At 37.9% G+C, this 27,946-nt stretch overlaps 1 protein-coding gene across 13 annotated transcripts in view; it reads left to right on the top strand.

Moving 5' to 3' along the window:
* The window catches only part of EMSY (EMSY transcriptional repressor, BRCA2 interacting), a 90,892-nt gene extending 63,696 nt beyond the window's left edge, over positions 1–27,196 (top strand). For 5 of the 13 annotated variants that reach the window (XM_030331506.1, XM_030331505.1, XM_030331507.1 and 2 more), the window contains 9 exons: positions 1,110–1,283; positions 3,104–3,302; positions 9,459–9,623; positions 11,331–11,486; positions 12,535–12,576; positions 14,979–15,178; positions 17,065–17,628; positions 18,607–19,107; positions 23,594–27,196. In XM_030331506.1, the coding sequence (XP_030187366.1) occupies positions 1,110–1,283; positions 3,104–3,302; positions 9,459–9,623; positions 11,331–11,486; positions 12,535–12,576; positions 14,979–15,178; positions 17,065–17,628; positions 18,607–19,107; positions 23,594–23,788 (2,196 nt within the window). In that variant the 3' untranslated portion in view covers positions 23,789–27,196. The remainder of the gene's footprint in view (positions 1–1,109; positions 1,284–3,103; positions 3,303–9,458; positions 9,624–11,330; positions 11,487–12,534; positions 12,577–14,978; positions 15,179–17,064; positions 17,629–18,606; positions 19,108–23,593) is intronic. The other 8 variants (XM_030331511.1, XM_030331509.1, XM_030331508.1 and 5 more) reach the window with 5 other exon arrangements.
* Positions 27,197–27,946: the final 750 nt, after the last annotated feature.

The following is a 27,946-nucleotide window of genomic DNA, read 5'->3' as shown; positions in this document are numbered from 1 at the left end:
AGTGGCTATTGGCAAATGAATTAGAGCTCCTCCCAAAGAAGCTGCTGTGAAGGGTGTGTGCGTATTAAAATAAGTAATAATATGATTGACAGGCACTTTATATTTTCCTTAGATTATTATAGCAGATAGTTAAACTTGTGATTTTTATAATCATATTTAGTTCTAAATTGAGTGATTACCTTTGGCCAGCTCACCTGGGTGCTTTGTTTTTATGGCTACTAAGTTGGATGGCCACACATTTAGATGATGATGACTGAAGGTTACAAACTAAAAAGGTGAACATTTTTCCTTTCAGTTTTATGGATTTTAACTTGTAAAATTTTAATAATTTAGTAAAATCACTGTCTTTGAATTTAAGAAAGCTCAAGTATTGATTCTATAAATGACTAGAAGATGGTACTTAAGAATAAAGCAAACAAAAGTACAAAAAATGGTGAAAAGTTAATGGGCTTAAGCTACCTAGTTAATAGACTAAAGTGATATTAGTAACATGCTAATAGTAAAATGTGGGAAATGCACTGTTGTTTTTTTTAATTTTCCCATATAACCTCAGAAAGATTGTTAATATGTGCTAATTTCCTCTCTTGCCCATGCTTCTACACATAGACATTCTGCTATTTAGCCTTATAATTTTGTATTTGGGGAGCTTAGTTTATTTATATGTGTACATTTAGCTACTGGTATAATGCACAGTAATTTTTTGTTACATGAGTGTTTATTTCGGGTAAATTAGAAAATGAAGATAATGTTGGGGTGAGGGAGACCTATAATCTCTATAATTATTCTTTTATAATTTCCTAACTACTCTAATGTATGTATTCTATGAATGGAATGGTGTAGTAAGTATTCCCGTGTGAGATAATTTTTAAAAATCACTCATCAGGAAACGATTAATGCCTTCTTTGGACAGAAAATTGGGCAGAGGACTTCTAGGACCATCTCAACTAAGTCTAGGATTTGTGATCACCTGGAAACATTGTACTTTGCTGTTTAATTTACATTCCTGTTCCTATCATCCTGGTAAAACCTCTCTGTGATTTTTCAGTAAAAGGACAGTTTTTATCATTGAAATACATAGAAATCTCATATATTCACTGACTTTAATTTAGGGAGAAAAGACTATTCAGACGGTACCAACAGGAGCAAAGCCAGCTATTATCACTGCTACAAGACCCATCACCAAAATGATTGTAACTCAGCCAAAAGGAATAGGTTCCACAGTTCAACCAGCAGCTAAAATCATCCCGACAAAAATTGTTTATGGGCAGCAAGGGAAAACACAGGTATGCTGTAAGATATGATGAATTTTCTTGGCTCTGGTATATTTCAAACTTATAAAATTCCATGTTAGAAATTTGAATGAAAAGATCAGTAATCTTTAAAAAAATAAGATTGTTAAAAGTTATGACCAAATGTGTGTAATTGTCTGTTTTCAAAATGTGTGTTTTTCTCTTCAGTACTTTTTGGGGGGTGGCGGGTATCTAAATATTTGTGCCATGTCATAAGCAAAGATTGGAGAAAAAAACTCCCTTAAAATAAAATTTGCTGAAGGTATTGTTATTTGAGAAGTAGGTGTTTGAGAGAGAGTGGTAGTTGTTTGGAATCTCTCAAAGAAAAGTATTTTTTATAAGCTAATATGGCCTTTGAAAGCACTTTATTTACTTATAAAATTTATTTTATTTGAAACCTAAATAATGAAGAAGCTAGAGAACTACTCAATTGTCAAGCAATAGAAGATAAGGGAATTTTTCTGGAAATTTGCCTAGAAAATTGAGGCTCAGGATTTAATCTTACATTGCCAGGGTACTATTTATTTTGTGAGAATATCAAAGGAAGTAATGTCAGCTTTGGTTGAGAAATGGTATCCTAGAATTTTTGTAAAAGGTATTAATTTGCTTTTAGAATGCATTCCCTCAGAATCATAGTCAAATAGTTTGCATATCTAAACAAATAAGTTTTGTGATTAGAAATAAGTCCAAATTGCCTTTAAGTTTCAACTGTAACAATTTTCATTTGCTCCATCATCTAAGTCATAGTATAATCCATGTTTTCATTCTTGAATTCTTGAATGAGTGACTTAATAAGAGTCCGGAAGGGTTTAGAATCTTACATATGGAGAATAAAAATAATTGTGGTGAGTTAACATTTTCATTCCAGGCACCCAATTGAAGTCAACTCCTAGAGTTCAAAATTTGAAGTAGAATAGTTCAGTTTGAAATTTTTCTCCCATTTTATTTGTTTTAGTGTCTATGGTTTTGACCTTTGCCAGGAGTTGATCTGTTGTACCGTATTGCTTCTAATGATAGTTGTGTAAGTCAGTGTTTCTCCTGGGATTTCTTCAAAGATGACTTATGTCCCAACCATATTTACTTTGCACAGGTGTCTCAATTAGGAATTTCATTTGGTTGCTAATGAAAAGAAACCTGAAGAATGGTGGTTTAAACAAACTAGGGTTTTGTGTTTATTATGTTAATAAATATTCAGGGGGTGCCTGGGTGGCTCACTTGGTTAAGTTCCCGACTTCTGCTCAGGTCATGATTTTATGGTTCATGGGTTCGAGCCCCACATCGGGCTCTCTGCTGTCAGTACAGAGCCCAAATGATTGGGCTTCGGATCCTCTGTCCCCCTCTCTCTCTGCCCTTGCCCTGCTCATGCGCTGTCTGTCTGTCTGCCTCTCACTCTTTCTCTCAAAAAAGTAAAATAAATGTTCAGAAGGAAGAAATTCTGGACTGTTACTGTGCCATTGGGAATCTAGGCATTCTGAAATCCATGGTGGGTGGCTGGCTGTCATTCTAGTGTATAGCCAACAGACTGTAAATGACTTCTGAAGTCATTATAGACAAGAAAAAACAGGGACAGAGCCTCTTGTCAGAATTATGGCTGTTGCATTCTGGCATGTACCATTTAAAATGTTGTATGTGGCTTGACTGTAATTTGTTCATAGATGGAATTAGTCTTTGATAAACAGTGCTGTGCCCAAAGCATAATTAATGTACAGAATGCTGTTTCCCATGTTGGGAAAATAATAGTTCATGACTAGAAGTTTAGCATTTTAAATAGTGCTCTAAAATTTAAACTGGGGATATTTCTGCTTTTCTTCTAGGTTCTTATTAAACCCAAACCAGTGACATTTCAAGCCACAGTTGTTAGTGAACAAACAAGGCAGCTGGTCACAGAAACATTACAGCAAGCATCTAGGGTAGCAGAAGCTGGTAATTCATCTATTCAAGAGGGAAAAGAAGACCCACAGAGTTATACAGATAGTAGTTCCTCTTCTACAGAGTCCTCCCAAAGTTCCCAAGGTAAGATCCATTTTACTCCTGACTTACCGTAATTATTACCGACATAGTACCCTAGTTCCGAAATAGTTGTGTATAGGGATTTCAAACAAATGTGTGCTTTGACTTGTGGAGTCTTTTGATTTACTTTCTTTTGTTTGATACGTAATCAGTGAGCTGAAGTTTTGTTTTTGGTAAGGCTTACCGTTATGTTCATGATGGCATGGCATGATGTTCATCAAATAATTGGTAAACTTTAGATGATGATTTTGACAGGTAGGTATTATCAAACTGGCTAGTGCTGTGATTCTTTTTGTTTCCTTCTGGGTAAGAAGAAGTATGCAGGAAAGTAAATGTATCTTTTGAATGGTTATTGTTGAACCTTGAGAAAGAATCAGAGTGGCCAGAGGTGGGCCATGAGTGGGCTATAAATAGAGTGACCATACATTGCAGTTTGCATAGCACAAGTCCTAGTTTATATCTGTTCTAGCCTAATTATTAATAGCATGCCTTTCCACTCTCACAGGTTTCCTAATTTAGATGATACTGTATGGTTGTCCTAATTATAAGAAAGGAGCTATGAAGCCAGACTCCAGAGTAGGGAAGCTCTTTATCCTCAGTGCTATCTTAATTATGTTGTTCATCTAGGAAGTCTCTTGAAACAAATTTTTAATCATAAGCTTTGAGACCTGCAAATCTCATACTCATGTCTATCAGTTACCTTAACTGCCCTTATTGTCAGGTGGTGGGTGTATTTATGCCTATGCTTGCTTGTATGCTCGGATGCATCTAATAAGCAAAGCTGTTTATCTTCCCCTGGTCATCACTCTCTCACTCCATTCCCTCTCCTCACCTCCCCATTATTCTCTCAGGAGTGCTTTCTAGGTATCTTCATTTTTCTACTGCAGATTCTTCATATTATGCACTTTTATTATTTTAATTCTTTAAAGGAGTCTTCCCAGATTAGTGGGAAATTCAGATTGCTCACATGGTTCATATTGCTGATTATTCCATTAATCCATTAATTCAATTTGACAGTTACTTATTAGTTTATACTACATACTAAGCATTGTGCTAGGCCCTGTAAACATTGAGTAAAATATAGTTCTTGTTAAAATCTAGAGTAGGGGATTAAAAAATACACGTGTATAACTTCAGTAGTAGATTAATAAGTTTATTAGTAACAAATAAAAATACCGAAGGCTAAAAATTCACATTCCAGTGAGAAAAGGATAAGAAAGCTTCACAAAAGAGATAGCATTTGAAATGGTCTTTGAAAATTCATCAATTAAAAATAAATAAAAACGTTGATTTTAACAAACTATATGGTACTCATTTTACAAAGTAGTTTTCTTCAGCATATTATCAATGATAGTAATATTTTCTGAATCAATTTACTGAGATTTAGTTTATCATTCTATACTGATTATAAATTAGTCTCTGTACTAGTCCCCATGGAGTGATGCTTATTATCTATTTCATTCTATCTTTATTTCTTAATGATTTGATATTTACAGATTCCATTCTTACTTCAACACATCAGCTGCATTTCCCTCTTTTATTTTTAAGCCTCTGGTTCCTTGAATAATACTAGCCATTTTTTCCCTTGAGAAATATTTTTATAGAGAGCAGGTAAAATATTTAGCTCATGAGTTGGTGCTAAGAGGGGAACATGAACAGTAGATGTTTTTATATCCATAATCTAGGGTTCTCCTTTGAATTTGCTAGTCTTTATCTGAGGGAGCTATGAGCCAATCATTACTTCCCAAACATGCCATTTCATTAGGCAGTCTTCAGTTTTCATTCTAAGAATGGGACAAAAGTTTGGCTATTTTTGGAAGTAATTCCGTCTAAGGTTTTCTGCTGTTCAGTCTGTTATTATACATGGTTTCATGTATTTTTATTTGTTCTGTATCATCACATATTTTTTCTTTTAAAAATATTCTGTAATATGGAAAAATTTCAGTTCAGAATAGGTATATCTAATATAGTTGACTATAAAGCCAGTTATTATAATCTACATTCCTCCCCCCTCCCCACCCCCCTGCTACTGTCTTTAGTGCATTCTCACAAAGACCAGGAGCTGGGAATATATATGCTATGATTTAAAGTGAAAGAAAGGGATAAAGATTTTGGTCAGTCTAAGATCATGCTGGTTTTCAAACTATACGAGGATGAAACCTAATGGAAATGTAAGCACTACATAGCAGTTCATTTTTCCTTTCTATTGCTTTTGTAGTTTTTGCCCCTCCCCTGCTTTGGTGACTTTTTCTTTTAATGTAATTTCAGACTTACAAAAATGTTGTAAGAAGAGTTAAAAAGAACTCCTGTGATGTTTTTTTTTTTTTAAGATTTTTTTTTTTAATGTTTATTTTTGAGAGAGAGATCACGCAAGCAGGGGAGGGTCAGAAAGAGGACAGAGGATGCAAAATGGGCTCTGCACTGACACTAGGGAGGCTCATGTGGGGCTTGAACTCACGAACCGTGAGATCATGACCTGAGCCGAAGTCGGAGGCTCAACCGACTGAGCCACCCAGGCGCCCCAAGGTGCCCCAAGATTTTGTTTTAGAGTAATCTCTACACCTGACGTGGGGCTTGAACTCATGACCCCAAGATCGTGCCCCCCAGATTTTAAAAAAAGAAAGAAAAATTTAAAGATTATTTATATTTTGTTTATTTCCAGAAGGTTTTAAGGTGGATTGGGTAGAATACAAGATTATATGAAGTAAAATGAAAGAGAACAAGGAGAGAAAACCCAAGAGTAGGGATTTAGGATGGATTTAAGGTATGAGGTAAATACAGAAATGCATCCTGTATCCTATGTAAAAGACATCACTTTAAAAAATACATAAGACATCACTTTAAGGAGGTCACAAATTTGTTTCTAGGGTGATTTTTCCAGAAGCTTTATGATCTCAGTAGATTACGGTGAGGGTGGGGAATAAATCCAGGTTAGGCAAAACATACTTACTACAGAACTTTTCAGAGCCGTTATGTGCTAATATATATTGTGAAAAATGAAGAGTGGTGTATATAATGTAAAACACTCCCCAACTTTTTTGACCATAGAACCTTTTGCAGAACATCTTGAGGAATTAATGTTCTCTGAAACATTTTGAGTGATGCTGTCTAGGCAGTTAAGTACTGTGAAGGCCTTGGGTTTTAGGACAGTACTTCAGAGGGAAGGTATATATTATATCATAGAAGGGACATAGACATCTTAGGTTTAGTTTAGAAGGGATGATTTAGATGCTTAAGGCATCTGGGAATCATTTTATATGAGGAATGGTCAGTGGAAACAGGACATTTCTTATGGAGAAGAGAAGATGAGGATTGGGTTGGGGACATGGGGGTTGTCAGTTTTCCTGAGAACTGTGACGTGGAAGAGGGAAAAGAATTGATCTTTGTGGATACATGGATGGAAACTAGAACCACTGGGTAGACAGGAAGACCTGTTTTCCATTTTATATATGAAAATTTTCTCATTGTCATAACTGCAGAAATGGAAGGAAACTATATTAGAAAGTAGTGAGTTCTCTGGTGTGGCAGTTTCTTTTTTTTAATGTTTTTATTTATTTTTGAGGCAGAGAGAGACAGAGCATGAGCAGGGAAGGGGCAGAAAGAGAGGGAGACACAGAATCTGAAGCAGGCTCTAGGCTCTGAGCTGTCAGCACAGAGCCCAATGTGGGGCTCGAACTCACAGAGTGCAAGATCATGACCTGAGCTGAAGTCGGACACTCAACAGACTGAGCCACCGAGGTGCCCCTGGTGTGGCAATTTCTTGATTGGTGGGGGATATGTGAAGATTTTAGTATAGGATTGGTGATAGCATTAAGTGAACTGTTAGATCCCTGCTAGCTGAGAGGTCTTACTATTCTATGAAAGTGTGTTATAGGCCTTTTATGGTAAAGTCACAGGAGGCATTCTTCCACAGAGATGCCTGATCTGCCTCTGCATATAACAGTACAGTGTGTATTTCTGGTACCTAACAGGTAGTAGATGTCCAGGAAATATTTGTTAAATGACCCATGGGGAAAGACATGTGAGGGTTAGCGGGCCACCATCCTCATAATCAAATGGTACTGTGAGATCAGGCTCTTGGTGTCTCGGTTATTGCACCCTGACCTCAGCATCAGACTCAATAGGCAGTAGATTTATCTAGTCTAAGAAGAAGCCAAGAGTAGAGAGGAAAATCACTCAAGGAATGTTTTTCACATCTAGGTTCACACACTCATTCTTTGTCTCAGCTGTTGAAGTTGCCGCAGTGATACTGTGTGATGGTTGGCTCTTCTCTGGGTGTGGGCAGAAAGAGTGAACCATCTCCCCAGTCCCTCCCCACAGGATAATGTTATGTGCGCTGATGTCTCTGACAGGTGCTCCCATGTGGAAATTTGTTTTCCTTTCTCAGTCTATTTCTACCTTATCTCTCTACAGATGCAATCCTTGCTTTCTTTTGGATTTTCAGTGAATGTTACAGTATTGGGTTGCAGTCATTCTGTGCCTGTAGGTTCTCTCACCTAGCCAAGGAATACTTACATTGCCATGAGAATTTCTTAAATTTGAGAACGTAGGTTTTATAAAAAGAATGATTCCCTAATAAAATTAGTTCTTTTAGGTGTAAGTTCTATTGTCTACTTAGAATGAGTAAAGAAAAATTGTTATGTGCATCACATGACATTTGGCATTGTAGGATAGTGTCCTTCAGTCTTCTAGAATTTGGGGGGAGGGTATACCTCCCTAGTGTGGCATATATTCTACTCAGTGTTTGAGGGGCAGAGAATACAGTTTGTTAATGGTAATTAAAAATTCCAGTGCTATTGTATATTGACTTTGTTTTCTTTGGGGAGGCTTTTTTCTTTTTAAGAGTCATTTTGCCTTCCCCAATCTGTTTGGACAACTTTGTGGTTTTCAAAAATATAAGGTTCAAAGAAGGTTGAACTTCTGTTGAATTTATTCTCGTTTATTTGAATTTTTTTCATTCTTCTGTGATGCTTTCACTGACTAATCCAATTCAAAGCAGTCTTTTTCTTTCTATATATTTGTCTTGTTTGCCCTAGTCATTTGATTTTTCCCAAGAATACAAAGCTATATGTATGTTTGTTTTAGGTCTCCTCCATTGTAATCTAAACTTGGCGGTGGGGATTGTGCCTCTATGTCCTCCCTAATTTTTGTCCTGTGTGGTGTCCTGGACAAAGGAGTTTAGGAGCTTAATAATAGTCTAGTCCAACCTGATTATTCTGCAGATGGAAAACTCAATAATTTGTTGCTTTGTTTGATGCACATTTAGTATTTACTTGCCTACCTTTAGCATAAATATAATAAGCCTTGAATTAGGGCCTTAATTTATTTTGAAACTAACACAACATCTCAGAATTGAGAACTTTTAGGACACAACAACAATAACATTTCTGTTGTCCTTCATAGTTTATGAAGCTCTTTTACATATATTATTTCATTATATCCTCAGAAGTCCTGTGAGGTAGATAGGTAATTTTATCATTGCCAACTTAGAAATAATGACACTAAAACCCAAGGACTCAACTTGCAAATAATAGATAGAGCTGGGGCTGTAACCTAAGACTTTGAACTCTGATGTTATACGTGTGCTATTATATCATCCTGCTTCTAGATCATCTATCCATTCTTGTTATTGGCGGACAGGATTTCTTTTCAGTAGTTCAGCCATCCAAAAATAAGTAATGTTGACTGGATGCTCAGGTTGTAATACAAAACACATTTTCAGATGCATTGGGGAAAATAAAGACTCCTACAGCATTTTGTTCTTACTATACACAAACATACATCTACTTAGACAAATGCACACCTATTTATTATAGCAATTATCACATTGAATTGTAATTTGTCTTTTTACATGTCTGTCTCCCCAACCAGATTGTGTGCTTCTTGAGCATCCTCTGATTACTCTGTAAGCTCCTTTATATCCTCAATGCCAAATATAGACTCCTGCATATAGGTGCCCAGTTTGTTGAATCAGTGAATGAATGAATGAGTAAGTGAATACAGACATGAAAGATATGCCCTGTGGGGGCTTACAGTCTTCTTGGGGAGATAAAGCATGAAGTTTACAATAAATACAAAGATTAAAAAAAAAAAACAAATTGTTTTTTTTAAGAGAAACTTTGTTTATAGGGTTTTTTTTTTTTAACTAATATAAAACAGATTCCCAGCCTGTAGTTCATGTAATTGCTTCCCGGCGTCAGGATTGGTCAGAACATGAGATTGCAATGGAGACTAGCCCCACCATAATTTATCAGGATGTATCCAGTGAATCACAATCAGCTACTTCAACAATCAAAGCTCTATTAGAACTCCAACAGACAACAGGTATGAATTCACATGCTCAATTGAATGAAGCATGTTTTCTCTAGAGATGGGTTGTGCTAAAATACTACCACTGTTATATTTTCTTTGTTATTATTTGAGCACATTTCCCCCCTCTGGACTGGTCTATAATCATTGCTGCAGTCTGTTTACTTGTCAGTTCAATAAGATGTGCAGAGGAGTACTAAAGGATAGACTAGTTAGGGAGGAAAAAAATGGCAGAGCCCTTTCTTTTCTGTCTCCTGCTTGAAATGGGCAATCCTGTTGCCTCTTTCACCAGAAGGGAGTAGTTTCTATCATTTCTAAGCACAAGGATAGATGTAGCATAGATGTCAGTTCCATTTGAGAAGAGTAGGAGGCAGATTGAAGGGCCCCTGCCATCCTCCTTGATATCGGTGGGGCAATTTTGTGGTCATAAAACACCATTAATGGCCCTTGCTAGCATTCTAATTGGTTTTATCTTTATATTTTCATTGTATCATTTAACCACTTGAGCTTCCATGCAAAGCTGCCCTCATTTAACAAGATCCCACTAGTATTTCTAGTTACTAAATATCTTCAATAAACCAGGCAAAACCCATGTTAGTTATTACTGACTTTTCTATTACAATAAGTCAAAGATTGTTAAGAGTATTTAAGGGACCTTAGCAATAATCTCATCCAAGCCTTTCATTTTATGCATAAGTAAACTGAGATCCAGAGAAGTTACCCAGTTGGTTAGTGGCAGAGTGAGACTCCATGTCTTTTGATTCCTAATTCAGTGTCCTCTCTACTTGTGGGGTGACTGTGGTATTATTTTGGTTTGGTTTTGCTTTCTTTGTTTAAATGATTATCTTGATTTTGTCACTTTATATGCTTTGTGGGAATAATCTGAATGATCACTCAGTGGACTTAATTACTGGTAACTAACTATTTGTTGTAACATCCACCTTAACACTAGCCAAAGAATATGAGCACTTAGTATCTTTGGTTAATCTTTCTATTGGTGTTACTTTTGGCCTTAGGCATTTCCTTAGTTTCTTGTTTTTGACATACTCAGCCATTTCCATTAATGTCTCACAGAGGGTGAAAACCAAGTAAGTAGATTTTATAGAAAAAATGACAAGATAGAACGTAAATTTATCCATGGAGCCCATTCTTGATCCCAGACCACTCCATAAAACATTTTTGTAGGAACAGAGAGATCATTTTTTCCTAACACTGAAGATTTTTGTTCTTTAAGAGCCATTGAATACTTGGTAACATTTCTTTGGGGATTATCTTAAATTTTTAATAGATCAAATTAAACTAGTCATTGTATTGTCTGTTCTGGGTAGGTATGATCTAGAGCAAATCATGCTGTATACTGCCTATTCACCCTTTGTTTTCAGGTTGGTAAACTCCAGAATACCGGGAACTACCTTGAAGAAGGGTAAAGGAAATGTTCTAAAAGGAGTGTGTACAAGGGAAACCGATTTTTTAGCCTAGTCATAATGGGGAATTTTAGTCTGATTGCATATGTCCTTCTTGCTAGGCTGCTGGTTATGGTTGCATAAGTTGTGCCCATACAACCATATAGAGCAGTCTGCTTTTTTCATTTCAATTCACTGTCTCCTTAGTCACTGCCAGTCGTGGCACCCCAGAGGTCTGGCTCGTTATTCCCATGGACAACTCTGGTTTTGATACTTGTTTGTAACAAAAGTTAACTTTTCCCCTGCCTTTTCTATGCAGTAAAGGAAAAATTGGAATCTAAACCAAGACAACCCACTATTGACTTGAGTCAGATGGCAGTGCCTATTCAGATGACCCAGGAAAAGAGACATTCTCCTGAGAGTCCATCCATTGCTGTGGTAGAGTCAGAACTAGTTGCTGAATACATCACTACTGGTAGGTGTCCTCTTAAAAAGTAGTATTAAGGTAGGAGAGCTACCTTTCTGGATTTGATGGGATGGTTGTTTGGGGGAGAATATAGCTTTTATATTTCTAGATCTTTTTCCAGTTTGCTCTGAAAGCAAATTTTCATTGTCCTTGGGACTTAACCCTGTCTTTAATGACTAGGGAAGAAAACCAATCAGTTGTTACAAACTGGCAGCTAATAAAAAATTGCAAGTTGGCCATAAATAACGTCTGTGAATATAGGGTGACAGTTGTAGAGAGAGGATAAAATACCTTTTACAGAAGAATAAATATTTTGATGCATCTAAATTTTTTAGTTTTGGTGGAGGGGAGAGGGGAGGGGAGATGGGTCAAGGGAGAAAGGAGGTATAAAATCCAATACCTTTTTTGATGTAAAGAAAAAAAATGTGGGAAACTTTAAGTCCCTGTAAATACTTAGGAGTTCTGGTGGAAGGCAAATTAGGCATTTGTTTCAAATGTGGTCTGGCAGCAAAACACTAATGAGAGCTTTGGATGACATAGATAGAAAAGTGGAACAGGAAGGATAATAGATTCTTTCTCTCGTGTTCTGGCGAGACCACACCTGGAATACTGCCTTCTGTTTTGGACACTTCGTTACCTTGAGATTTGAAATAGTTCAGAGAATAATAATGCGAATAATTAGGGGTTAGGAGAAATGACTTACAAGGCAATATATAAAGAATGCCTGTCTTGAGTTTTCTTAAGCAGTAATTAAAAGAGAACATAAAGTTACAGATACTTAAAGGATGTAAATACCAAAGCAGAAGAGGGACTGTATGGTATCATTTTTGGAGATATTTTTAAGACTAACGGGTTAAAATCGCCAAAAGGGAAAATCCAGTTAAAGACTATGGAAAGCCATCTAGCATCTTTCTTCAGAGATATTTAGCAAAAAGCTAAATAAAGCAGAGGGCAGTATGTTGGGGAAATCAGTATTAACTTCTGGGGATAGACTAGATTATCAGATGGTAAATAGAAGAAAAGACCTATGATTTCTTCCCTTACTTATCCTTTTCAGAACGCACTGATGAGGGGACAGAGGTTGCTTTTCCCCTTCTAGGTAAGTGGTGTGCATCCATTTGTAGCATAACTGAAGGTAAAATATTGTTGTTTTGGGGGGGACCAGTTAAATGGATGCGCTCTACTCTGATCTGGTAGAGGAAAGGTAAGCTCCGCTCAGTGAAAAGGAGACTTTCCTTTTGCAGGAGAGTGGGATCCTTTCTCAGAAGTGAGCAGTTTGACATTGGAAAAAATAAAAGTTGTTTACAGAAATAAATGACTGTTTTATCCTGTTTTTATGGCCCAATTAAGGTCAGTTCAGCTGTTTTCTGAATGTTCACTCTGTGACCTCCTTCCATGATCTTCTCCCCATCATATCCTCAGCCACATTAAGCATTTTCTTTGACTTCGAACCCAGCTCCCTAGCCCTGACCTCTTGTATTATCCGGGAGTGGGTATCAGTCTTCTCTGACGTTTCTGCATGCTGGGGAATTACTGTGAAGAGATTTGTAGTATCTTGAGTGAGGATTATTTTTAAATGATTTTAGTTGATCGTCTGTTAAATCCATTTCATTTCTTAATAAGATTCTAATGTCATAATTATGAAGATGAGTATGGACAGCAGAAATGTTCCATATAATCTGATAATTCCATGAGAAATTATCTTTATTTATTATTCTTTCAAGTGTCATTCATTTCTGATGATGCTTCCATCAGTAAAAAACTTTATGAATTTGCTTGTTCAATTTTAATATTATGTGATTTGTTTTTCTCCTACTCAGTCACATTATAAATGATTTCAGCAGTAGTTTTAATGTCAACACTGACGCCCTTTTTTTCCGTTTGGTTGAGCACATACGGAAGATTTGGTTAACTCATATAATTTAAAATGTACACATAAAGCATACTGTGAAACGCAGTAAGATACTGCATTACATTTTTACCAGTGATGCTGCCTAGAATCTCTTATATCACTTGTAGGCGTGTGTATAAGCAACAGTAGAAAAACTGTGTTTGAGAATATAGATAGAATGAGTTAAAAAATAAATAAAGCTTATTTATATTTCACTGGGTAGTTTTAGTTCTGTACTCATAATACCTAAGTAGCACTTTGACATTGATTTCTGTAGTGATCATCTTACCCTTGGACATTCCACTATGATTTTTCTAAACCTGGAACCACTTGAATATGGAGCTACTTGAAATTGCAGATCAAGATATATGAGCACTGGAATCATGGGTCATTGAGAGGATTTTTATATTCTCAAAAACCTTAGCTAATTTTACAGATTTATTGTACTCTGTTCTTGTTTCAGAAAGTTTGTTTCCCAGTAACCATAAGCATTTCTAAAGCTCTGTAGACTAAGAGGTGGTGAATGTTTTACTGTTTAAAAAGTTGAAGTTGAGGCTGGTAAAAGATGATAGATTGGCACCAATGTCGATGTATCATTTTACATCTGTCTATCAATATAAACATAAGTGTATAGTTTACCCCTCTTGCCCTATGTACCAGAGAAGGACCTTTGTACTTTTGTAAGAGAGTAAGAAATGGGGTTGTTTTCCTTACTGAATTCTCACCCGTTTATGTCAGATGAGCTAAATTGGAGAAGATGAAAGAAGAGTGATTTTTCTGTTCTTTTGTTAACTTTATATTGTGATAGTTAACAATTTAATACTTAATAATTTAATTAAATTTATATTTTAATACCTAACATTTCAGCTTGTTACTTCATTTGATCCTCCTCTAGGTAGAAAAAATTTATTGTCCCATTAAACAAACAAAAGCAAAACCTCTGGGTTTTAGAGGTTAATGGAATTTTGTTTTGTTTTTTTAGAGGTTCATAGAATTTGAGTGACCTCTTCAAGTTCGCATAGCTGGTTGGTGGCAGAGTGGGACAGAATCCAGGTGTGACTCTTGGTCCGGTTCTTTCTGCAGTATCATTTTGACCTCTCATATCTTTAGGAACTGTAAGGCTGCAAGACAGTGTCTACTTCATGTAAAAGAACGAATGTTTCTGGGTTTTGTATTGCATTTGGAACTGGGACCAAGAAATTAAAATACCATCTTAGTAACTTAAGTATTATCTTAGTATCCTTAAAGATACTAGTCTGGGATTTGATTCCAGAAATTCATTATTGTTTTTGTTACCTTAATGGGGTGAAGGTTCTTGGAGGAAGTAAGTGCGGCTCACAGGAGGATGTAACTTTAAGGGGTTTGTTCCTCCTTTGTGATGACAGTTTTCAAAGTGCTTCCACATTTCTCATCTCATCCTTATAATAGCTCTGTTATTCCCATTTTACAGATGAGAACACAGAGTCTCAGAGAAGATAAGTGACTTTCTCAGAGTCACACAGCTCATAGATGGGCAGACTCTGGTCTTCTGCCTCCTAGTTCACAGTACCACACTTTCTCTCTGTGACGCAATCTCACAGACATTTGTTTAAAATGACTACTGGTTACAGATGCTGTGGTGATTTCTGGAGAAATATCATCACCTCCTCTATTTTCAGTCAGCCATCGCTCCCAGCCCCAACAGCCCTCCCAGCCCCAGCGGACCCTGCTCCAGCATGTGGCTCAGTCACAGACCGCAACACAGACTTCGGTGGTGGTGAAGTCCATCCCGGCATCTTCCCCTGGAGCGATCACCCACATTATGCAGCAGGTTGTATCTCTTCTTTCTCTCCCTACCTTCTATAACTGCTCCTTTTTGAAATAAGGTTTAGTTTCATCTGTTGTAAGAAAGGAAATAACTGAATTGAAGAAGAGTATTTGTGTCGTTCTTTCATCTGTGAGGACTGAGGAGAGGGAATGAATTGAGAGTCTCAACACTGGAAAGTAATTAAGAAACAATATTCTTGGATCTTCTGCAAACTTGGAACATTTCAAAAGGGTGGCACTTTCTAGATGAATCTGTGACTTCAAAAGTGGCCACTGTTTCTGTATATTTATTGTTACAGAAGAATTTATCACGTAGGTGAGATTTTTGTAAATGAAATAGAAGTTGGCTTCTTTAGCTGTTTGTTGCTTGGGTTTTTGCTTTTATGATGAATTCTCATGGGGAAACATTACAAATAAGTAGGTATAAATATCTGACTTTTATTATATGTGACCAATTAAACAGGAGGAAGAGACCCAATGGGAAGGAGAAAGAGTTAATATAAAACAGAAAGTCTGGTACCAAGGGTAATGGGGATAAGCTAATTTTATGTCAGCTACTGTGCTTTGAGCTTTAAATACATTCATTTGTTTAAATCTCACTGTGATCCTGTAAGGTGGGTATATTATCCCTCTTACAAATGAGGAAACTCTGTTCATAGAAGTTAAGTAAAAATAAGTAACTTATTCTGGGTGGCAGAGCTAGGATTTAAACCCAAAGCATCCTGCCTCTATACAAAGTGATTATCATAGATACCAGATTTAAGCGTGACGTATCATTAGTTGTCACATAAATCACCATCAGTTTGACTGGTAGCAGTTGATCCTAATTGTAAGCAAATTAACCTGAAAGGCAATAAAGAAATTGTTGAATTAAAAACCTGTATGTGCAAGGTCGTTCTGAGATAAGGGAGGGTTTCAGTGGAACCTCAAAAAGTTTTAAAGTTTAGAATGAAGGAATAACGTGACAAGGAAGTGGGAAGGATGAGGTTGGGGTGGATTTTGTGTCACTGAGGGAAGCCAGGTGGCCAGAGGTTTAAGTGGGTACCAGATCTCAGCCTGGAGTCTAGCCCTCACCTGGCCAGTCCTGACATTGACCTTTTTCAAGGCACCCAGAGAGGTCAAACAGACTGGCCCTCACCATGTCGCTCAAGATCAATACCTCCTCCCCTCACTGTTAAAACTGACACGGGAGAGTCTCCTTTGCCGCTGACAGGAGTGCTCTTGTCCCTCCCCAGTCTCCTTCCCTCCTGGCAGCCGAGCCTCTGGGAAACTGTTGCCTGCTGGGCCCGGAATATGACCAAAGGGGCGAGGAGGACTAGTACAGAGGGTGGTTCACACGGGTTTGGTGAAGCCTGATGAACCGTTTTCACTCTGACCAGAGAGGCCCTCTGTGGGGACCTGGACGGGCATGTCCCTCAGACAGCGACTCTGACTTACTGGACAGCATGGCCAAAGTGGGCTTCTCTGAACTTTGACTTTTCTCTGGACCCCTCATACCTGGGTGGCTGTGTTCTTTCTTTGGGTGGCTCAGTATCTCTGATGACCAGGCTAGACAGCTGTGTCCTGAGTCAGGGAGCCTGTTCTTTTTCTGTGTTGGGCTGTGCTTGCAGGGTAACCTTATTCCTCTTACCTATAAATTCTGGGTCCACTTTTCTTATAGAAAAGAGTAGACCAGTTGTTGCAGTACTTAATTTCTAAGAGTTGAAATTACAAGAGTCTCAATTTAAAGCCCCCTTTAGATTTAGAAAACTTGAGGTTTCATGGTCTTTTTAAGCTCTTTCTTCTGAAAATTTTTGAATGAATCTCATAACCAAGTCTTTTCCAGTTTGAGGAAAATGTAGCAATGTAGGTGCCTTTACTTTATTCTTACTTTGTGCCTTTTTTACTCAGGCATTAAGCAGTCACACTGCTTTTACCAAACACAGCGAGGAACTTGGAACTGAGGAGGGCGAGGTTGAAGAGATGGACACTTTAGACCCTCAGACAGGTCTGTTTTACCGATCTGCCCTGACTCAGTCACAGTCAGCTAAGCAGCAGAAACTTAGCCAGCCCCAGCTGGAACAGACTCAGCTGCAAGTGAAAACTCTGCAGTGCTTCCAGACTAAACAGAAGCAGACCATCCACCTGCAGGCAGACCAGCTCCAGCACAAACTCCCGCAAATGCCCCAGCTTTCCATCAGGCATCAGAAACTCACCCCTCTCCAGCAAGAACAAGCACAGCCCAAGCCAGATGTACAGCACACACAGCATCCCATGGTGGCCAAAGACAGGCAGCTTCCTACCTTAATGGCACAGCCCCCGCAAACTGTAGTACAGGTGCTTGCAGTGAAAACCACGCAGCAGCTCCCTAAACTGCAGCAGGCTCCGAACCAACCAAAAATCTACGTGCAACCCCAAACCCCCCAGAGCCAAATGCCGCTCCCAGCCTCATCAGAGAAACAGCCGGCAAGCCAGGTAACGGAATATTGGTAGCATGCAAAGTTAAGCTTCTCTGTTGATGGAAAAAATGAGAACATTACGATCCTATCGTGATTAGCAGTGCTTTCTCCTGGCAAGAGGAAACTCAAAAGCCTCATTTATGCTGGTATTACTTTACCCCATCAGAAGGTTGACATTAGGGAAGAAATGCACGCATTAACATAGGAAGGACAAATAAAGTGTAGCACTTAGAACTTGATTTTCTAGGCAGTTTTTAAATGAAATCACTTCAGCATTGATCAGCAGCACGTAGAAGCGAGATCCCTAAATTATTTGTTATTTTTTAGGTACAAAATTTTTTTTCCTATGCTTGTAAACTCTTTTATCTATGGTAGTAATGCTAAGTAAACAACGCAGTCTTTTAAGGAGCTTCATTGAACATCTTCCTTTGCAGTTTACATCATCACTCTCTAGTGAATAAATTTATCTTCTAGATTTATCTTCTAGATTGCAGAGGAATTATCTGGATATTCGAAAGAAAAATTATATTAGGGAAAACCAGTGGCTTTAGAGTAATGTATATATGTGTGTATATATTATAAATACATATATAGAGAATATATTTGTAAGATGTATTTGAAGCAAAAAAAATTGAAAAACCCTGCTTTTTATTTTTAAAAGCTGAAGATGATACAAATAATTTGAGAATGGGTTGAAGGTGTACTGTATGGGGATATAAATCCCAAAGGGAAGCAAGGCTGCTGCGACTTTTTTTCCTTTATGTTATGAACCTTGGCTGGCTTGACAGAGGTTCTTTCAACCCCTTCTCTTTCCCTAGGTTTCTTAAAAATAACCAGATACTTTCCCATCCAGCCCTTGTATTAAAACACCAAGCTTCAAAATGTCCTCCTAGTATACCGCACGAATGTTTCTTTTGCCATATTATCTGGGGTGTTTGATAGGTTTTCTCAAAGAGATGTAGCTGTAACACACACAACCCCAATTTGTTTTCAGGTGGAGCAGCCAATTATAACCCAAGGATCCTCTGTTACAAAGATAACTTTTGAGGGGCGCCAGCCTCCCACAGTTACAAAGATAACTGGTGGCAGTTCTGTGCCTAAGCTGACATCACCAGTTACAAGCATATCTCCCATTCAGGCTTCTGAGAAGACAGCTGTGTCAGACATTTTGAAAATGTCTTTGATGGAAGCTCAGATTGATACAAATGTAGAGCATATGGTAGTGGATCCCCCAAAGAAGGCTCTTGCCACTAGTATGCTCACTGGTGAAGCAGGATCATTACCCTCCACCCACGTGGTGGTGGCAGGGATGGCGAATTCCACTCCCCAGCAACAGAAATGTAGAGAGTCCTGTTCAAGTCCATCTGCTGTTGGCCCTCCCTTAACGACAAGGAAAATCGATGCACCGGGAGTGCCTACAACAGGCCAGTTCATGCGTATTCAGAATGTAGGCCAAAAGAAAGCTGAAGAGAGCCCAGCAGAAATTATCATCCAGGTAAGAATTGGAAGGAACATGAGAAACATTGGGCATCTTGGGGGTTGTGGGTTTGGCATGTTTGGGAATGTCACAGGAAGAGTCAAGCCAAGATGGCAAAAGACAAAGTGATTATTTTTGAGATGGCATTTGACAAATTTGGTTTAATACCTATTACAAATATAAAAATTTGTATTTTCTGGTAGAGAATCCTAGAAAACTGGTGGATATTATCATGGCACACCTTAGAGACAATCAAGAGCCCTAAGCCCATATGTCAGCTTGGTTATTATAGATTCAAAACATACTTGCCAGTGTTAACTCAGTAAAGTCAGCCCAGAAAATCAGCAACTTGATGGGGTCAAACTTTGGGCTCCCCGGTCTTTGCTCAAAAACTCCTGAGATATAACTGGATTGTATTTTATCTCAAGTTAATTTTAGGGATCCTTTTCTTTGAAAAACACACTTCTTTATCTTGATTCAGATTTATGGTTTTCAGGACAATAAAACTTTAATTAACTGCAGTATCTGGAGAAACATGTTGTAAGAAAATGTTTCTATATGATTTAATTTTATATTTAAGTTGGGATTAGCCATAAAGTTTTGCTTTTTTATTTCAATCATTGTTATTGAGAAATCTTGTTATGGTTACTGTCCTGCCTTGGTAAGTGAATGTAATGGATTATGCATTGGCAATAGGTCTTCCTATGCCTCACATTCCCTTCATTCTAAAACTCATCTGTCATCACGCATAATAGATCAAGACTGAAGAATTATTGAGTCCAGACTAGCCCTTGGAAGTTGTGTTTTACTTCCTTTTCTCTTTGTTAGGGTATCGGGTTGTTTTCTTGCCATAAATTCACTGTTGTGTGACTTGGAAGTTTCTGTGGCAAACTTTCCCTTTGCCGTGATGCCAGGCTATGAGAGAATGCAAACCGACCAATATTCATCCAAATATGATATAAATATAGGGGGGAAATGCTTAAAGGCAAAAAGAACTGGTCGTTGAATTATTAAATGATTTGTTCCTCCTGTAAAAATAGTTGTTAGTGAATTAAGTAATTCTTTTTATTTATTTATTTATTTGTTTATTTTGAGGGGGTGGGGAGGGGCAGAAAGAAAGGGAGAGACAGAATCCCAAGCAGGCTCTATGCTGTCAGCGTGGAGCCTGACTCGGGGCTGCATCTCAAGAACCATGAGATCATGACCTGGGCTGAAATCAAGAGTCAGACACTTCACTCGCTGAGCCACCCAGGCACACCTTAAGGAATTCTTGACAAAGGATTTGTTGGGTTTTTTTCCCCTGAAGAAGTTAGAGTGTGGTGGAAAAGGAGGGAGTTCCTAGCTTCCCCACTCACTGTTTAACTTTGGGCAGGGCTGCTTAACCCTGCTGTGCCTCAGTTTCCTCATCAGTAAAACGGAAATAAGGAATGCCTATTCTACATCACTGATGGAAGGATTACACCAAAGTGAGATGAAGCGCCTAGCACAGTACCTGGCTCTTAGTGATTGCCCCATACGTGGTAGTTATTTATTGCTATTTCTGCTAAAATTTTCTGTGGCTCCTGAGGGGTTAAATTGGAATACTCACTAAATCGGAAATTATTTGGGATTGCTTATTTGGAAATGATTTTCTGCACTTTATGAACACGGCTAAAAATATACTTCATGTATCAAGGATGGTACCTAATGAGTAGGCTCTCTACAGAATATGCCAACTAACTTTTAGCATATACCATGTGCTAGGTAGCTATGTCAGAGAGAAGGGGACAGTGGTATAGTGGTTAAGAATCAAGCTTTTGGAGTCAAAAATACCTGGATTTGAATCTCACCTATGCTCCCCCTTACCAGCATTGTGGTTTGGAGTTAAGCTCTGTATTTCAATTCACTGCCTATGAAATGGAAACAATATCAATTACCTCACAAGGTTGTTTTGAGGATCAAGTGGGAAAATGTATATAATGCAGCTTGTTAAGTGTCTGCTATAGAGGAATACTCCGTAAAGATAGCTCCTGTTACTATAATCATCATTAATATATTGTTAGAATATTTTCAGATCTTACTAATTATACTTAGCTTTGACCTGAAGTATTGATTTTACTGTTTCGGTAAAATAGTATGGGGATGAATGAAAGAAGTCTGCAGAAGTGCTTTGATCCCTTGAAAAATGTTTTATGAAAATTCAACATGTTTAATAATAAGTGCTTTGAGTGAAAAGCATTGTTCTTTGTAGACATGTAATCTGTATTTCATTCATTTGTTCATTCATTCATTCATTCATGCCACATGTATTATTTAACCTCTGTGTTCTAGGCACTGTGCTAGGTGCAGAGACTAGAGGAATAAATAAGATGAATATGTTTTCTGTTCTGAAGGAGTCTGAATGTGTGGAATTAATAGAATTTTAGAATCTTGAGGATCTTCAGAGTGTATCTTCTCTATCTCCTTTTACACGAGGTTAAACTAAAACTCAGTGAGGTGAAGTGACTTATTCAGAGGTCCACAGCAAGTCTGAACCAAAGCTGAACTAAAATCCAGGTTTCCTGACCCCCCTGGGACTTGAACACAAGGATCAGCTATATGGGACAGAGTGAGGAAAAACAAATAACACAAAACTCCACTATCCTAGATTCAGTGCCTTGACATCTTGCAATATTTTCTTGACAATGTTAAAATTAAATTTACATCCCCCCTCAAAAGAAGATTGTTTTGGTCAGGTATATTTTTAAAATGATGATATTCAATTTTGCTCTGGGACTTTTAATGTTAAAGATAGGTTATTCATTTAGCAAATGTTTATTGAGCATCTAATGCATGACAGCCCTGTTTAGAGCTCTGGGCATCTAACAATGGAAAAAGATAGTCAAGATATGTGCTCTGATACATATTCTCATGGAGTTTACATTCTAAAAGCGAGAAGAAAGATTAACAAACACAGTAAATGCAATGAAGAAAAATTAACAATATAATAGAGGTGGGGTGGGACCTACCCAGTGATCTGGTTGCATGGTCATAGAAGGAAGGCTTCTCAAAGCCTTTTACCCTAAGCATTGGAGCTAAGATGCAGATGAGAAGATGGAACCAGCCATGGAGAGACTTGGAAGAAAAGTACTCCAGGAAGAGGGGAAGAGCTAGTGGGAAGGCCCAGGGTCCAAGTGAGTTTGGCATATGCCTGGAGCCACGATCAGAAGTTTGCATATAGCATATCAGAAGTTTGTCGTATAGCAAGTACGACAGGAAACGATTGTAGAACTTTAAGCAGGGGTATGATATAAACAGGTAGACCTTTTAAAAAGGTACTCCAGGAAGAGGGGAAGTACTAGTGGGAAGGGGAAGTACTAGTGGGAAGGGGAAGTACTAGTTGTAGAACTTTAAGCAGGGGTATGATATAAACAGGTAGACCTTTTAAAAAGGTACTCCAGGAAGAGGGGAAGAGCTAGTGGGAAGGCCCAGGGTCCAAGTGAGTTTGGCATATGCCTGGAGCCACGATCAGAAGTTTGCATATTGCATATCAGAAGTTTGTCATATAGCAAGTACGACAGGAAACGATTGTAGAACTTTAAGCAGGGGTATGATATAAACAGGTAGACCTTTTAAAAAGGTAATAAAGTTGAGAAAGAAGAACCTAACAAGGCAATATGGCCATAATATGTGTTTGTCTACTGGTGTTTTTATTGTTTAAAAGACAGTATTGTCCTCTCTCATTTTCAAGAAAGTATTACTATGTGACCCAGATAAATAACTTCCTTTTGAACTAGTAGAGGGTTACCGAAGGTTTTAAAATTTTTTTGTGGTGTCAGCAAATTAATTCTTCATCTTGCAGATAGTAATGAGTGAAATCTGACTACATTTACATTTAAAATTTGCTTAATGGTCGAGTGAAAATGTCCTTTAATGTCTGTCTCTTGAATTAGGCACAGACTTCAGCCTCCTTTACTAGAAGTGGTGCCATCAAGAAGTGGAAAGATCACTTTAAAAAAAAATTTTTTTTTTAACATTTATTTATTTTTGAGACAGAGAGAGAGAGAGAGCATGAACAGGGGAGGGTCAGAGAAAGAGGGAGACACAGAATCCGAACAGGCTCCAGGCTCTGAGCTGTCAGCACAGAGCCCGACGCGGGGCTTGAACCCACGGACCGCGAGGTCATGACCTGAGCCGAAGTCAGACACTTAACCGACTGAGCCACCCAGGCGCCCCGAAAGATCACTTTAAATTGTACAAAACTTGGATTTGAATCCTGGCACTTTAACCTTGACCAACTGTGTGACCTCAATTAAGTCACTTACCCTCTTAGTTTCCTCATTTGTAAATGGGAATCCTATTTTCCTTATAGTGTTCTTGAGGGGATTTAGTAGAATATTATATGTGAGAGCACCCAGCACAGCGCCTGATGTGAAGTAGTTGTCCAGTAAATGTCAGTTTCCTCTTATCCTTCCTTAGTGATGTTGGGGACATCCTTCTGATTCTTTTTCTTACCGTAAAGCCTCTCTCCTGTCTTCTCTTCCAGGCCATTCCCCAGTATGCTATTCCTTGTCACTCTAGTTCCAACGTGGTTGTAGAGCCCAGTGGGCTTCTTGAGCTCAACAACTTCACTAGCCAGCAGTTGGATGACGATGAGACGGCAATGGAGCAAGACATAGACAGTAGCACAGAAGATGGAACCGAGCCCAGCCCCTCTCAGAGTTCTGCTGAACGGTCCTAAGTGTTTTGGACACAGGAGTGCACTTTAAAACCTACTTGGTTACCAAGTGTCCAGGGAAGCCCTTGATTTTTGATGTCTAAAGAGAGCACTTTGCCCATGCTTAGGCTGTGGACCCCAAAATAGCAGTGTTTCAACAAAACTGCTGCAGGAGCAGCGTTTTAAAACAAGATAAAATTCACAGGGGAATGTACTTTTAAAAAAAAAAGGAAAGAAAAAAAAAAAAGGAAAGATGCACATCTACAGTGACGTGTAAGACCTGATATTTCTCTGTCAGACCACGGCTGATGGAAAAGTTTGTCGTGCAGTGGAAAGAGACTTTTCCTGTGAATGTTCCTCAACTGGTTTCTACTGAGCAAAACACCATCAGAAAAGGAGAATGTGAATAGTTCATATTTTGAAACGGTGTGTCAGGAACAGGTTTTTAAAAAAATCTTGTATGTTTTTGCAAATCCCTGGAAGTGTTGAATTGATTAACATTTTACATTTGCTCAGTTTATAGTTTATAAAATAACTAGAAAAATACTGGCATTAAAGAATCCTTGTTTAGATGGTGGAAATCAGATCCCTAACCAGTGGGAAAGTGCTTTTTGGATGGCTTGTACATTCTCACCAATTGTATGCTAATTTATTGTGTCGTTGTTCCTTTGTGCTCAAGGCAGCACACTTGCCTTCTATTTATTTAAATGTAAACATTTCAAAGCAGGCCGTATTCTTTCTGACAAATTTCCTGTAAACCAGGATTGCCTGCCCTTTCCACCTCCCACTCTGCCCGGCACCTTTAAGAAAACTTAAAGAGAAGTTAAGAGAAAATGTTTCATTGTGAAGGAGAGGAAAAGAAACATTTTCTGGCCCAAAGGAAGCTTTTGTTCAGTTATGTTCAGGAGAAATTATTCATATGATGCTATCTTAACATTGAAATTGCACATTCATGTTGGACTGAGACTTTGAAAATAACTTTTACATAGTTTCGTTTAACCCCCTTTGAAATGTATAAAAATTCATTTACAGTTCTAAATGTAATGTTTTTAAGCATTCTGCCTTTTAGGACACAGTTTGTTTAAGCAATATGTTTGGGTCTTGTGATCACTGTCTGTCACAAGTAGAGCAAGGGGTAAGAGGGTGGGGAGGGTAACAGTTTTGACAAGTTGTGGCAAAGGAAGCAATTCTTTTTGTTTTTAAAAAAATGTAAATAGAGAAGTTTTTAACGGTTTTATATAGATTTCACTATAAATAAGCATTTTAAGACTGACAAATGTTGAACTGTACATACATATATCAGCATAACTGCCCAATTTTTTGGTGCTGAAGTACTGTAAGTAGAATTCATCAACAGTCTCCTAATTTTTGCATCTATATCTAGGAAAAAAAACTGTGATACTGTAGTTAATAAATTCCCACTAGAGTGACACTGAAGATTTAAACACAAGCATTCATAAGATGCACTGATCTCTGGTAGTTGTCATTATTTCTCCTAAGAGGTAACGACTTACCCATAGATGGAGCTGTTGGATTTTATTTTCTTGTACAAATTCATGTTTAAAAGACTTGTGATTGTTTCTAGTTAAGTAATTTTTTTAACCTCTCCAGTCATAGGCTTCTTTGAAAATATGATTACACTATGAACTCTCACCAAAAAGATACACATGCCAACATACATGTTAGATTTTGCATACAATTTTAGGGGTTCATGAGCCCCTAAGCCTATCCATGTATTCAAGGTTAAGCCCTCTGTTATGGTCAGTCCATTACTTACAGATGTAAGTTTTTATAAAATAAAATATCTTTTAAATATTCATGGATCAGGTAACAGGCGCAAACTTGAATAAAGTTATTATGTTCTACTTCTACATATTCTGGCAGCATAGCATACCTGTGTCCCTTTGAGAATTTAGCCTTAATATGTTTCAGCAACTGGCATAGCAGACAAAACGTCCACAGTCTATACTTAAAAAAAAAAAACAAAACCCCACAAATTATCAAGTGAGGGGTTTAACTTTTTTTTCTTTAAAAGGGATTAGTTTAAAGGAGAGCATGAATTCTTCTGTTTATTCAGCAAATATTAATTAAGCATCTACTGTGTGTCAGGTGCTGTTCTAAGCACCAGGGATCCCATACTAAATAAACAGAAAATCCTACCCTTATGGAGTTTACAAACAGAGCTTCCTGCTGATGGAATGGGTGCAAGGGCCAAAGGCAGGAGGAAACACGAGCCACTCTTGGGTTTCTTGATTAAGTGGATGCGTGGTGATGCCATATTTGGATCTCCAGGTATCCTTTTCCTGAAAGTCTCAGCATTCTATCTATTGGTATTACCTATGTTTAAGTCCACAAATTAAATGTAATTTTAAGTCAATCCTTGTGAAGGATATCAGAGATTATGCTGCAAATGCTACAAAATTATTAGGATCCTAACAACTCTTACAGGCAGTGATAAGAAAAACCCATCTGGTTTAAAGCAAACTTTGATAGATGCTTTGTATTGCAGATGCAGTTTGTGGTGAACTTAGAGAACTTAAAAACCCACTTTATTGGAGTCAATTCACACGCCATACAATTCACCCATTTAAAGTGTGCAGTTCGGTGGTTTTCACTGTAGTTGGGCAGCCATCACTACAGCCAAGTATAGAACATTTGCATAACCCTGAAGAACCCTGTGCTCTTAGCTATTACCCCGGAAATCCACCCCACCACCTTAGCCCTAGGCAACCACTAAACTACATTCTTTATGGATTCATTCTGTCTTTATGGATTCATTCGCCTCTTCTGGACATTTCATATAAATAGAATCCTATAATATGTGGTCTTCTGTTACTGGCTTCTTTCACTTAACATAGTATTTTCAAGGTTGTAACATGTTTCAGTCCTCCATTCCTTTTTATGGCTCAGTAATATTTCATTGCATGGAGAGGCTACATTTTATTTATCCATTCATTAGTTGATGGACATATGGGTTGTTCCTACTTTTTGACTATTATGAATAGTACCCCTGTGAGCGTTTGTGTATGGTTTTTACATCTGTTTTCAGTTCTCTTTGATATGTATCTAGGAGTGTAATTGCTGGGGCCTACAGTCACTATGTTTAATGATTTGAGAAACTACCAAACTTTTTTCTACAGGGATTGCAATTTTACAGCAATATAGGAGAGTCCCAATTTCTCTACATCCTCCTCAATGCTTGCTATTATTTGTTTTTTGTTTTTTTAATTATAAACTACCTAGTGGTACCTCCTTGTGGTTCTGATTTACATTTCACTGATGAAATTCTGATGATAATCTTTTCATGTGCTCATTGGCCATTCATAGATCTTTGGAGAAATGTCCTTTGCCCATTTTTAAATGGAATTCTTTTCTATTTTATTATTTAAATTGAAAACTTTTCAAATATAGGAAAGAATACCACTCTTGAGAGAAAAGTAACCTGTTCTCTGGTAATTAATTCATCACCCTTAAAATCTTAATCAGGTTTTACTTCTTCATCTCTAATGTAACGAAGTGCTTAACTCTTAAAACTGCATAGAATTTTATCATGTTCTTTTAAATACATTTCTTTCTGAGGCTCTCTCAATGGCCTGCTAGAATAAGAGACATAGTACAAGGAAGTAGTGGCTAAGTGGTCTGGATTTGGGACCCAGGCTCCTCTGTTAATGGATCGTATGAACTTTACCATTCCCCATGATACAAAGTGAGTGTTTCTGACCCCCATGGGATCATTGTGAAGACTGGATGAAATAGTGCCTGTAAAAATGCCGGGCACAGAGTTAGGGGCTCTATTTTTTTAAGTCTAGTATTTATATCATTCCCTCTACATACATAGGCAACTGAGGGCTCAGAGACAAATGAAGCATCCAAACTCACAGATTAAATGCTAATAGGTATCATGCTGATCCCCAAGTTGCTATTTTCCCTACAGGAGTATGTTTTTGCCACCAAACACAGGATTGGCCTTTGGAAAGATGGGGGAGCTTGGCATTGGCCTATAACCTGATCTCTTTGCCAATCTTAGGTGCCTTCACACAGGTGCTCACACACAGGATTATTTTTTGAGTTCAATTATGTGTCACAAATCCCAGATAACAGGAAGTAGAGTGACAAAGCACCATATAAGCAAGGCCTTTCCAAGAAAAGAGTGCGAAAACAGTCTGCTGACTCTGCTTACAG

Source organism: Lynx canadensis, chromosome D1, assembly GCF_007474595.2.
Source record: "Lynx canadensis isolate LIC74 chromosome D1, mLynCan4.pri.v2, whole genome shotgun sequence".
NCBI lineage: Eukaryota > Metazoa > Chordata > Mammalia > Carnivora > Felidae > Lynx > Lynx canadensis.
The sequence above is the reverse complement of the archived record's forward strand: the minus strand, read 5'-3'. Positions and strand labels throughout refer to the sequence as shown.